The sequence below is a fragment of the Coregonus clupeaformis genome, chromosome 18, assembly GCF_020615455.1.
Source record: "Coregonus clupeaformis isolate EN_2021a chromosome 18, ASM2061545v1, whole genome shotgun sequence".
Taxonomy (NCBI): Eukaryota; Metazoa; Chordata; class Actinopteri; order Salmoniformes; family Salmonidae; genus Coregonus; species Coregonus clupeaformis.
In genome coordinates this window covers 33,013,230-33,026,924 of record NC_059209.1, presented here as the reverse complement: position 1 = coordinate 33,026,924, position 13,695 = coordinate 33,013,230, and the positions used below count along the sequence as shown (strand labels likewise).

At 44.4% G+C, this 13,695-nt stretch overlaps 1 protein-coding gene across 4 annotated transcripts in view; it reads right to left on the bottom strand.

Moving 5' to 3' along the window:
• LOC121530702 (sodium-dependent phosphate transporter 2-like) overlaps nt 1–13,695 on the bottom strand; it is a 103,361-nt gene that overhangs the window by 12,093 nt on the left and 77,573 nt on the right. For all 4 annotated transcript variants that reach the window (XM_045226845.1, XM_041835862.2, XM_045226847.1 and 1 more), the window contains 3 exons: nt 10,529–10,771; nt 8,414–9,059; nt 4,057–4,242 (listed from right to left, as the gene is read on the bottom strand). In XM_045226845.1, coding sequence (XP_045082780.1) covers nt 4,057–4,242; nt 8,414–9,059; nt 10,529–10,771 — 1,075 coding nt within the window. The remainder of the gene's footprint in view (nt 1–4,056; nt 4,243–8,413; nt 9,060–10,528; nt 10,772–13,695) is intronic.

Genomic DNA, 13,695 nt, shown 5'->3' with positions numbered 1-13,695 from the left:
AGAGAAAGAGAGAGAGGGGTGACAGAGATGGCGAGGGAGAAAGCGAGACAGGAACAGAAACAGAGAGGGAAAGACGGGAGACAGAGATGGCGAGGGAGCAAGCGAGAGAGAGCGAGAGCGAGGGAAAGAGGGGAGACAGAGATGGCGAGGGAGCAAGCGAGAGAGAGAGAGAGAGGAGACAGAGATGGCGAGGGAGCAAGCGAAACAGGAAGAGAAACAGAGAGCGAGAGAGATGGAGGACTAAGGCTGCTGAGCTCTGTGCTCCTTTAGGGAATAACACAAAGGGTTAAATCAGTTTGGCCCCACTCTGCTAGGTGGGTTAAGGAGCCATGTGTCTGTCTGTCTGTGGGTCACAGTAAGGTTAACATGAGCCCTGCTCTGCTGCTTCATGTTGCTGGGTTGACAAGGAATAGACACACACTTGTTTACTGTCGACTACAGAGAATCCTGGAGCAGGTTCTAGTGAGGTGGGTAGGGTTCTAAGAAGCAGGGTTCTAGTGAGATGGGTAGGGTTCTAAGAAGCAGGGTTCTAGTGAGGTGGGTAGGGTTCTAAGAAGCAGGGTTCTAGTGAGGTGGGTAGGGTTCTAAGAAGCAGGGTTCTAGTGAGGTGGGTAGGGTTCTAAGAAGCAGGGTTCTAGTGAGTTGGGTAGGGTTCTAAGAAGCAGGGTTCTAGTGAGTTGGGTAGGGTTCTAAGAAGCAGGGTTCTAGTGAGTTGGGTAGGGTTCTAAGAAGCAGGGTTCTAGTGAGGTGGGTAGGGTTCTACGAAGCAGGGTTCTAGTGAGGTGGGTAGGGTTCTACGAAGCAGGGTTCTAGTGAGGTGGGTAGGGTTCTAAAAAGCAGGGTTCTAGTGAGGTGGGTAGGGTTCTACGAAGCAGGGTTCTAGTGAGGTGGGTAGGGTTCTAAGAAGCAGGGTTCTAGTGAGTTGGGAAGGGTTCTAAGAAGCAGGGTTCTAGTGAGGTGGGTAGGGTTCTAAAAAGCAGGGTTCTAGTGAGGTGGGTAGGGTTCTAAGAAGCAGGGTTCTAGTGAGGTGAATATGGTTCTAAGAAGCAGGGTTCTAGTGAGGTGGGAAGGGTTCTAGTGAGGTGGGTAGGGTTCTAATAAACAGGGTTCTAGTGAGGTGAATAGGGTTCTAAGAAACAGGGTTCTAGTGAGGTGAATAGGGTTCTAAGAAGCAGAACTAGGATCAATCCCTCAGTAGGGTTCTATTGAGGATCTAGAGCAGGGATGGGCAACCGCCCCCTTTTGTAAGCCTGCAGTCCAATTCCAATAATAATAGAATATACAAGGTGCAATTTAGAAATGTTGTGCATCAGCAGTCACTCAATTAGTCCATGTCAGCTAAAATGTTTCAGATTGGTAAATTAGTCTAGCGGCCAGCTATCTAAACTTGTAGTAAGCATGATCGAATTACCAACCAGGGTGGGGCCCATTGATCATCAGTTATCATATTAAACAGATGTGGGTCCACAGACCCACGAGCCACTGCGGTCTCTAATGACGGGTTCCGTTGCCCATCCCTGATCTAGAGGGTTCTAGAGTAGAGGGGTTCTAGTGAGGATCAGGACTATAGAGCAGAGAAGGATTGAGGAGTGGGTTCTAGAGTAGAGGGGTTCTAGTGAGGATCAGGACTATAGAGCAGAGAAGGTTCTAGCGGTTCGGTAGTGTTGTTTGAGTGGTTCAGTTCAGAAGAGAAAGGGTTCATGCAGACTCATCAAGCGGACAGGCAGACAGACAGCAGGCAGACAGACAGCAGGCAGACAGACGGACAGGCAGACAGACAGCAGGCAGACAGGCAGCAGGCAGACAGGCAGACAGACAGCAGGCAAGCAGACAGCAGGCAGGCAGGCAGGCAGGCAGGCAGACAGACAGACAGACAGACAGACAGACAGACAGACAGACAGACGACAGACAGACAGACAGCAGGCAGGCAGACAGCAGACAGCAGGCAGGCAGACAGCAGGCAGGCAGACAGACGGCAGACAGACGGCAGACAGACGGCAGACAGACAGCAGACAGACAGCAGTCAGGCAGGCAGACAGCAGGCAGGCAGACAGACAGACAGCAGGCAGGCAGACAGCAGACAGACAGTAAAGTGTATGAAGTGGAAGCCTATGAGTTTGTTTGTTCATTCCACCCTATATCAATCTGGGACTTCGTGTCCACTATGCAAGTCTGTGTATGCATTTACATGTCTGGGATTTCGTATAGGCTACATACAGGTAACTGCCAAGAAAAGGAAACACCAACATAAAGTGTCTTAACAGGGCGTTAGGCCACCACCAGCCAGAACAGCTTCCATGCTCCTTGGCATAGATTCTAGAAGCGTCTGGAACTCTATTGGAGGGATGCGACAACATTCTTCCACCAGAAATTCCATCATTTGGTGTTTTGTTGATGGAAGACGCTGTCTCAGGCGCCGCTCCAGAATCTCCCATTAGTGTTGAATTGGGTTGAGATCTGGTGACTGAGACTAACACACACCCGTTAAACCCCCTCTTTCAAAGTCACTGAGTTCTAGTGCTGAACGATTAACTGAAATTGCAGTTATTTTTTTGGTTTTAAAAAAAACGAATTGACTGACATCTGTTCAATTATTTGAAATCCATTTAGTTCTTTTTTTCTTCTTCTGTGAGCTCAATGTGCACATCCCAGTTTCTCTAGAGATAAATCACATCCAGTTTGAACGATGTAGTTGGGAGTTGTAGTTTCCAACAGGCCAATATTCTACATACAGTTTAGGACATAAAACGTGGTAATTAACCACAATGCCCATAATCCATTGCGCATCTACTTGTCTGTGTTTCTTTGATGCCTGCTATGGAAGAGACAGAAGAATGAGCAATCGTGAGGGGATATAGAGAGCAGCTGTTGCTTAGCAAGGTACCTCTACCTGAAAATACATGATCTAAGTGATTGATAGTTGGTATTCAGCAGTCATAAAAGTCTGCCTTATTTAATTTAAAGAACTACTAAAATAGTGATTTAGTCAGACAGCAGCTCTATAGAGATGAGATGATGACTTGGAATGAAATAATAAAGTCATCAGATAAAACAAATGTAATTTACACAACAACTGAAACGATTTTATTAAAGTAAAGTAATGTGAATAACTGATGGTTAATAAGTGATAAGCAGTAATGGACAGTCACTACCATCACGGGACTTTTATTAATGGTTGTATTCTATGTTACAGCATTCAACCCACATAATCTAAACCAAAATCTATACCGTGATCATTTTTTTTATAATCGAACCGAAACTGAACCGACCTCAAACAGCACTAATCACTCAGCACTACTGAAATCTCTTCTAGCCAAAATAACGGGAACTGGGCATTTTTATACATTTACATTTACATTTTAGTCATTTAGCAGACGCTCTTATCCAGAGCGACTTACAGGAGCAATTAGGGTTAAGTGCCTTGCTCAAGGGCACGTCGACAGATTTTTCACCTAGTCGGCTCGGAGATTAGAACCAGCGACCTTTCGGTTACTGGCACAACGCTCTTACCCACTAAGCTACCTGCCGCCCATACATGACCCTAGGCATTGCATAATTACCTCAGGAACCACACCTGTGTGGAAGCACCTGCATTCAATTTACATTATTTTGGCAGTTACCTGTACGTAATGTATGTGTGTACATCCTACCACCCTCCCATCCTACCACCTCCCCATCCTACCACCTGCCCATCCTACCACCTGCCCATCCTACCACCCTCCAATCCTACCACCTGCCCATCCTACCACCCTCCCCATCCTACCACCTCCCCATCCTACCACCTACCACCTGCCCATCCTACCACCAACCCATCCTCCCCATCCTACCACCTCCCCCTACCAATCCTACCACCTACCACCCTCCCATCCTACCACCTGCCCATCCTACCACCAACCCATCCTCCCACCTCCCCATCCTACCACCTCCCCCCTCCCATCCTCCCACCTACTACCTGCCCATCCTACCACCCTCCCAATCCTACCACCTCCCCATCCTCCCATCTACCCATCCTCCCCAACTCCCCAGTCACATGCAGCCCTCCCTCCTCTCTCTCACCTGGAGGGGGTGATGGGAGTGAGGTCCTTGCCCATAGTCTGGATCACCCGGCGCCCCCACACCCACAGGCCGCAGCAGATTCCCACGCCCCCGTAGAACAGCAGCCAGATAGGGGTTGCAGCGTCCTGCATCACCCCGCCTTGTTCATAGATCATCCACAGCGCCACCAACGGGCCGATGGCGTTACTGCGGGGATGGGTAGTTGTGTAAATAACATGTTGAATACTAGTTGAATGTCCACCATTGTTCCTGTTCCCAAGAAGGGCAACTGAACTACACTGAACAAAAATGGTCACAGGCCGGCTTATAGCCTGTGGCAAAAATGAGGGGACATGAACAACAGGTATAGGCCAATCAAAAGGTTCTTTATTGTAAACCAAAAACGATTAACTTTAAACAAAGAAAAAGGAATGAGGTGTGGAAATGTCATAATGTAGGGTGTAGGTAAGGTGCATGAATCTGTGTGTGTGTGAACATGACTGAGTGGAAACTAAGTACACCTACAAAGGAACAAACAAACAAGGATCATACCTGGAGGAGCAGAGAGAGAGAGAGACAGGTTCAAACAGGTGCAGTTAATACAGGTAATGAGTGGAGAACAGGAGGGCTTCTTAAAGAAAAACTAACAGGTCTGTGAGAGCCGGAATTCTTACTGGTTGGTAGGTGATCAAATACTTAAATCATGCAATAAAATCCAAATTAATTACTTACAAATCATACAATGTGATTTTCTGGATTTTTGTTTTAGATTCCATCTCTCACAGTTGAAGTGTACCTATGATAAAAATTACAGACCTCTACATGCTTTGTAAGTAGAAAAACCTGCAAAATCGGCAGTGTATCAAATACTTGTTCTCCCCACTGTGTATATATATCTATATATCTATATATCTATATATATACACACACACACACACACACACACACACACTACCGTTAAAATGTTTGGGGTCACTTAGAAATGTCCTTGTTTTCGAAAGAAAAGCAACTTTTTTGCCCATTAAAATAACATAAAATTGATCAGAAATACAGTGTAGACATTGTTAATGTTGTAAATGGCTATTGTAGTTGGAAATTGCTGTTTTTTTATGGAATATCTACATAGTTGTACAGATGCCCATTATCAGCAACCATCAGCCCTGTGTTCCAACGGCACGTTGTGTTTGCTAATCCAAGTTTATCATTTTAAAAGGCTAATTGATCATTAGAAAACCCTTTTGCAATTATGTTATTTATTTTTTTATAGGGGGTAGATCAGCTTTTTTGCAATTATGTTAGCACAGCTGAAAACTGTTGTGCTGATTAAAGAAGCAATAAAACGGGCCTTCTTGAGACTAGTTGAGTATCTGGAGCATCAGCAATTGTGGGTTCGATTACAGGCTCAAAATGGCCAGAAACAAATAACTTTCTTCTGAAACTCGTCAGTCTATTCTTGTTCTGAGAAATGAAGGCTATTCCATGCGATTAATTGCCAAGAAACTGAAGATCTCGTACAACGCTGTGTACTACTCCCTTCACAGAACAGCGCAAACTGGCTCTAACCAGAATAGAAAGAGGAGTAGGAGGCCCCGGTGCACAACTGAGCAAGAGGACAAATACATTAGTGTCGAGTTTGAGAAACAGACGCCTCACAGGTCCTCAACTGGCAGCTTCATTAAATAGTACCCGCAAAACACCAGCCTCAACGTCAACAGTGAAGAGGCGACTCCGGGATGCTGACCTTCTAGGCAGAGTTGCAAAGAAAAAGCCATATCTCAGACTGGCCAATAAAAATAAAAGATTAAGATGGGCAGTCTGAGATATGGCTTTTTCTTTGCAACTCCGCCTAGAAGGTCAGCATCCCATGTGTCAGGGAGGTGACCAAGAACCCAATGGTCACTCTGACAAAGCTCTAGAGTTCCTCTGTGGAGATGGGAGAACCTTCCAGAAGGACAACCATCTCTGCAGCACTCCACCAATCAGGCCTTTATGGTAAAGTGACCAGACGGAAGCCACTCCTCAGTAAAAGGCACATAACAGCCCGCATGGAGTTTGCCAAAAGGCACCTAAAGACTCTCAGACCATGAGAAACAAGATTCTCTGGTCTGATGAAACCAAGATTGAACTCTTTGGCCTGAATGACAAGCGTCACGTCTGGAGGAAACCTAGCACCATCTCTACGGTGAAGCATGGTGGTGGCAGCATCATGCTGTGGGGATGTTTTTCAGCGGCAGGGACTGGGAGACTGGTCAGGATCGAGGGAAAGATGAACTGAGCAAAGTACAGAGAGATCCTTGATGAAAACCTGCTCCAGAGCGCTCAGGACCTCAGACTGGGGCGAAGGTTCACCTTCCAACAGGACAATGACCCTAAGCACACAGCCAAGACATGCAGGAGTGGCTTCGGGACAAGTCTCTGAATGTCCTTGAGTGGCCCAGCCAGAGCCCGGACTTGAACCCGATCGAACATCTCTGGAGAGACCTGAAAATAGCCTGACAGAGCTTGGGAGGATCTGCAGAGAAGAATGGGAGAAAATCCCCAAATACAGGTGTGCCAAGCTTGTAACATCATACCCAAGAAGACCCGAGGCTGTAATCGCTGCCAAAGGTGCTTAAACAAGTATTGAGTAAAGGGTCTGAATACTTATGTAAATGTGATATTTCCGTTTTTTTTTTTTTTTTATAAATTAGCGAAAGTCTAAAAACCTGTTTTTGCTTCGTCATTGAGGTATTGATGAGGAAAAAATACAATTTAATCAATTTTAGAATAACGCTATAACAATCTATACAATTGAGCACACAGTCATGCAATCTCCATAGACAAACATTGGCAGTAGAATGGCCTTACTGAAGAGCTCAGTGACTTTCAACGTGGCACCGTCATAGGATGCCACCTTTCCAACAAGTCAGTTTGTCAAATTTCTGCCCTGCAAGAGCTGCCCCCCGGTCAACTGTAAGTGCTGTTATTGTGAAGTGGAAACGTCAACATTGGCTCAGCCGCGACGTCGTAGGCCACACTGCTGAGTGCTGAAGCGCGTAAAAATCATCTGTCCTCGGTTGCAACACTCACTACCGAGTGCCAAGCGTCGGCTGGAGTGGTGTAAAGCTCGCCGCCATTGGACTCTGGAGCAGTGAAAACGCGTTCTCTGGAGTGAAGAATCACGCTTCACCATCTGGCAGTCCGACGGACGAATTTGGATTTGGCGGATGCCAGGAGAACGCTACCTGCCCCAATGAATAGTGCCAACTGTAAAGTTTGGTGGAGGAGGAATAATGGTCTGGTGCTGTTTTTTAAGGTTCGAGCTAGGCCCCTTAGTTCCAGTGAAGGAAAATCTTAATGCTACAGCATACAATGACATTTTAGATGATTCTGTGCTTCCAACATTGTGGCAACAGTTTGGGGAAGGCCCTTTCGTGTTTCAGCATGACAATGCCCCCGTGCACAAAGCGAGGTCCATACAGGAATGGTTTGTCGAGATCGGAATGGAAGAACTTGACTGGCCTGCACAGAGCCCTGACCTCAACCCCATCGAACACCTTTGGGTTGAATTGGAACACCGACTGCGAGCGAGCCAGGCCTAATCGCCCAACATCAGTGCCCGACCTCACTAATGCTCTTGTGGCTGAATGGAAGCAAGTCCCCGCAGCAATGTTCCAACATCTAGTGGAAAGCCTTCCCAGAAGAGTGGAGGCTGTTATAGCAGCAAAGGGGGGACCACCTCCATATTAATGCCCATGATTTGGAATTTGACATTCGACGAGTAGGTGTCCACGTACTTTTGGTCTTGTAGTGTATATATTAATACTCCAGAATCCGACATTGCTCATCCTAATATTTCTAGATTTCTTAATTCCATTCTTTTACTTTTAGATTTGTGTGTATTATTAGATATAACTGCACTGTTGGAGCTAGGAACACAAGCATTTCGCTACACCCGCAATAACATCTACTAATTATGTGTGTGCGACCAACACAATTTGATTTGATTAGATTTTATGAATAACTCACTATAACTTCTAGTTTTGTGGATAACATATGACATGGTAGTTGTGTTATGATGAATGGTAGTTACTGCAGTGGGAGAGCGAAATCACTTTCAGGTAGTTTCCTTTCTGTTTGAGACTAGTTTGATGGATTATAAGGCAAATGTTGGGCTGGTAAAGGTTGTACATGTGTGAATAACATAAAATCTTAAATTGTGTTAATGTTGAGAGGTCGTCTTGTCAGCTGTAGAGTTGCAAAATTCAGGAAACTCAAAATTCCAACAACAGCAATCCAACTGTGGAGAAACAAATTCTGGAAAAAAACCTGTGAATTTTCAGAAAGTTTCCTAAATGTCTAATCCCTAGTCAGACAGGGAGCAGGGGAAGGCACCCACCTGACGTCGTTGCCTCCGTGAGCGAAGGATCCGAAGCACGCGGTGAGGATCTGCAGGAAGTGGAAGAGCAGGTAGACGGTCGGCTTGTCCTTCTCCCCCTCGTCCTCTTCCGCCGAGTCATCCAGCGGGACGGGAGCCCCTGGCGCCGCTGCCTCCTCGCCCCCCCCCAGGTCAGACGCCAGCTTCATCTCCACGCCGCCCTCCTCCGCCTCGATCTCGGCCTCCGCCACGGCGTTACAGTACGACGAGTAGCTATCGTAACGGACCCTCTTCTTGGTGTAGGACACGCTCCCCGACCTCTCCCCCTCACCCACCAGCTTCTCGCTGTCCTCTCGGGCCTCCCGGGACTCGGAGCGGAGCAGCGGCTGGACCGGCATGCCACAGATGGCAGCCGTGTAGCAGGTGTAGCTGTTGTTGCGGCGCAGCAGACGGTAGTTGTTGTCTGGCGTGGGGGCGGAGCGGTCGTCCTCCATCCGTCCCAGGTGGATCTTGTGGAGCAGGTCTTTGTAGAGACCGGAGTCCTTGTGGACCGTGTGGTACACCTGGCCGTCGCTGCGCATGTGTTCCCCGCCGAAGGTGAAGCTGCCATTGGACAGTGGGGACTTGGACATGGACAGGGTGCCGTTGGTCATGGAGTGGGTCCGCCCTGAGGAGGAGAGGAGGGGGGTGAGTTTTACAACACTAACTAATACTATATTACAGTAAATGTATCATAGACATACTAAACTAATACTATTATACTATATGTATGGAGGTCTGGTCTGGGGAGCAGAGGAATAAATAAGAAATACTACCATACTATATTAAATCTACCACACTATATTAAATCTACCACACTATATTAAATCTACCACACTATATTAAATCTACCACACTATAGTAAATCTACCACACTATATTAAATCTACCACACTATATTAAATCTACCACACTATATTAAATCTACCACACTATATTAAATCTACCACACTATAGTAAATCTACCACACTATATTAAATCTACCACACTATATTAAATCTACCACACTATAGTAAATCTACCACACTATATTAAATCTACCACACTATATTAAATCTACCACACTATAGTAAATCTACCATACTATATTAAATCTACCACACTATAGTAAATCTACCACACTATAGTAAATCTACCACACTATATTAAATCTACCACACTATAGTAAATCTACCACACTATATTAAATCTACCACACTATAGTAAATCTACCACACTATAGTAAATCTACCACACTATATTAAATCTACCACACTATAGTAAATCTACCACACTATAGTAAATCTACCACACTATATTAAATCTACCACACTATAGTAAATCTACCACACTATAGTAAATCTACCACACTATATTAAATACTACCACACTATATTAAATCTACCACACTATATTAAATCTACCACACTATATTAAATCTACCACACTATATTAAATCTACCACACTATAGTAAATCTACCACACTATATTAAATCTACCACACTATATTAAATCTACCACACTATATTAAATCTACCACACTATATTAAATCTACCACACTATATTAAATCTACCACACTATATTAAATCTACCACACTATAGTAAATCTACCACACTATAGTAAATCTACCACACTATATTAAATCTACCACACTATATTAAATCTACCACACTATAGTAAATCTACCACACTATATTAAATCTACCACACTATAGTAAATCTACCACACTATAGTAAATCTACCACACTATATTAAATCTACCACACTATAGTAAATCTACTTCACTATAAAATCTAGGTTTAGCAGAGGTCATGGAGTGGGTCTGGCCTGGGTAGCAGGAGGAATGAGCTTTACAGAACTGCTCTGGTCTAAAATCAGAGGTGGTTTGGTGGTAAAGTACTCTTGTGTGATGAGTAGCTAAGATTGTGATGGACCCCCAAATGACATGGGTGAAAACCCAGTGGCTCAGCCTCTCCTGTCTCTATACCGACGTACATCTGAAACGTGAAGCTCCTCCTGTCTCTATACTGACCGTACATCTGAAACCTGAAGACTTGTATTAGCTCCCCGGCAGTTAATGCCTAGGCGTTTAGCTCAGCGGGGCCAACTGACCGTAGACCCGTCCGTTGGGCAGGACGGTGCCTCCATTGGCCAGGCTGTTGAGCTCTCCGGTGGACTCTCCTCCTCTCCGTGACTCTCCCCCGGTACCACCGGTTAACGGCAGCACGGCGTCGTCCGTCCCCTTGGCGCCCGGTAGCTCCTTCAACACGGGAAGCTCCTCCTCTTCTTCAGGGATCTGATCTAACGACTCGTCTGAGATACGGGACAGGGCAGCGTGCTCCTTCTTTATGCGACCTGACCGGGGGACACAGGGACAACATCGTTACACACACGTTTCCCCCACTGCTAAATCGCAGTCGCACTCCCAAAAATATAATTTAAAAAACAATAAATAAATAAAATTGTTTAGAAGAAAAAAAATGTGGGATGGTAAAACATTTTCAGTGTAAATTCAAACAACTATAACCAGATATATAAAGTTTGTAGAAAAGATAAAGGAGCCATTTATTTTTTAATAAGATCATCTTTGATAACTAACAAATCACTAAAATAAAAAATAGACAATGTAAAATTCCAAACGACGTCATGGCATTGTTGATTTTGTTATAATGTTTGAGTCACTGAGACAGCATAAGAACACAGCATAAGGTGTAGGATTGCAGGAAATTAGCTTTAAAACTGCAACATTTTGTATGGGCGACCAAGAGGAAAGCATCTGGTTGGCCACGCCCACTACTCAATGTCACATAAATATATAGCTGGCGTTCAGGTACTGAGTCACTGCCACTGTCAGTGGAACTGTAGGGAGATCTCGCTCACAGGCCACGGTCGTGTTCATTAAGCATCAAACTGAAGATAACGGTCTGAAACGGAACAAAAAACAGGGAGGTACTAACTGAACTCGTCCAATAAGAAACACTTGTTTTCCTTTTCAGTAGCAGAACGTTTGTGTCCTCTAAAAGAACAGCACCCTGGTTAGAACTAACAGGCCCGCTTCACTGATACCCTCCAGCCTAGAGAGCTGTCTCAGACCACGGTCGTGTTTAGTGGGCAAAGTTTAAGAATACAGTCTGAAACAGAGACCACAGTACTACCTAGTTCCCTGATACCCACTGGAAGAATACAGTCTGAAACAGAGACCACAGTACTAGCTAGTTCCCTGATACCCACTGGAAGAATACAGTCTGAAACAGAGACCACAGTACTACCTAGTTCCCTGATACCCACTGGAAGAATACAGTCTGAAACAGAGACCACAGTACTACCTAGTTCCCTGATACCCACTGGAAGAATACAGTCTGAAACAGAGACCACAGTACTACCTAGTTCCCTGATACCCACTGGACCGTGGTATTAGGCTCATAATGGAGCTTCATGGAGCTTACCCAAGGATTACAGATTTCAAACTGGTGGCTTACCTTACCCTTCGGACACAGGCCAAATAAATAGCAACCTAACCTGAGCAGAAACCAAACTTTATATTATGTCTATGAAGAGGATCCTTTGACTTTTGCTTATTAAAATTATTTTCTTTCAAAACATCCAAGCCCATTCAAAATGTCCAGGAATCAAATATAAAGTGCTATCCCTCCTCAGTAACCCTCAACCCTAACCATTTTACATTTCAATTTTAGTCATTTAGCAGACGCTCTTATCCAGTAGTGATTGCATACATTTTCGTACTGGTCCCCCGTGGGAATCGAACCCACTATCCTGGCGTTGCAAGTGCCATGCTCTACCAACTGAGTCACACAGGTCCTAACGCTAATCACACAAAACCTTAACCAAACAAAACCCTAACCAAACAAAACCTTAACCAAACAAAACCCTAACCAAACAAAACCCTAACCAAACAAAACCCTAACCAAACAAAACCTTAACCAAACAAAACCTTAACCAAACAAAACCCTAACCAAACAAAACCCTAATCAAACAAAACCCTAATCAAACAAAACCTTAACCAAACAAAACCCTAACCAAACAAAACCCTAACCAAACAAAACCCTAACCAAACAAAACCTTAACCAAACAAAACCCTAATCAAACAAAACCTTAACCAAACAAAACCCTAATCAAACAAAACCTTAACCAAACAAAAATCCTAACCTTACCACCAAAAAACAGACCCAATTCCATAATTGTACCTCATTTCCCGAACCAACCAGAACCTTTAAATAGCTTACTCTTTCTAGCTAGCTGGGGTTCAGGGTGGGTTTAAAACGTTTCCTTTGGCAAGCGGTGATGAAAGTACACACGTCGGCTGGCAGAAGCTGTTTGGTTTCAGAAAGAGCAGGCCTGGCTGGGGCAGCGACAGGGGGGCTGGGGGGGCAAGCTGGCTCTGTAGCAGGGTCTTTTGTCTGTCCTGGTTCAGTCAGTCTGGGAGTCCAGAGGGCTTTGAAGGCGGCGTGAGAAACTGACACACACAGCTTTCAAATACTTCCAGGCAGTGGAGGCTCCTCAGAGGAGGAAGGGGAGGACCAGTGGTGGGGGAGAAAAAAAAAGTACTCAATTGTCATACTTGAGTAAAAGATACCTTAAAAGAAAATGACTCAAGTAAAAGTCACCCAGTAAAATACTACTTGAGTAAAAGTCTAAAACTATTTGGTTTTAAATATAGTATCAAAAGTACAAGTATAAATCATTTAAAATTCCTTATATTAAGCAAACGGCACCATTTTCTTGTTTTTTTAAAATTTATTTACAGATAGCCAGGGGCACGCTCCAACACTCAGACATCATTTACAAACAAAGCATGTGTGTTTAGTGAGTCCGCCAGATCAGAGGCAGTAGGGATGACCAGGGATGTTCTGTTGATATGTGCGTGAATTGGACCGTCTTCCTGTCCTGCTAAGGATTGAAAATGTAACTAGTATTTTTGGGTGTCAGGGAAAATGTATGTAGTAAAAAATACATTATTTTCTTTAGGAATGTAGTGAAGTAAAAGTTGTCAAAAATATAAATAGCAAAGTGCAGATACCCAACAAAAACTACTTAAGCAGTACTTTAAAGTATTTTTACACCACTGGGGAGGACCATCCTGCTCAGTAAATTTCATAACAATAAAAATAATGAAACATTAAAAAAGTTATCCTTTATAGATAAAACTATACTAAATATATTCACGTCACCAAATAACTGATTAAAACACATTGGTTTTGCAATGAAGGCCTACAAAAGCCTCAACTCCACCCTCAAGGGCAGTGGTTCCTAAACTTTTT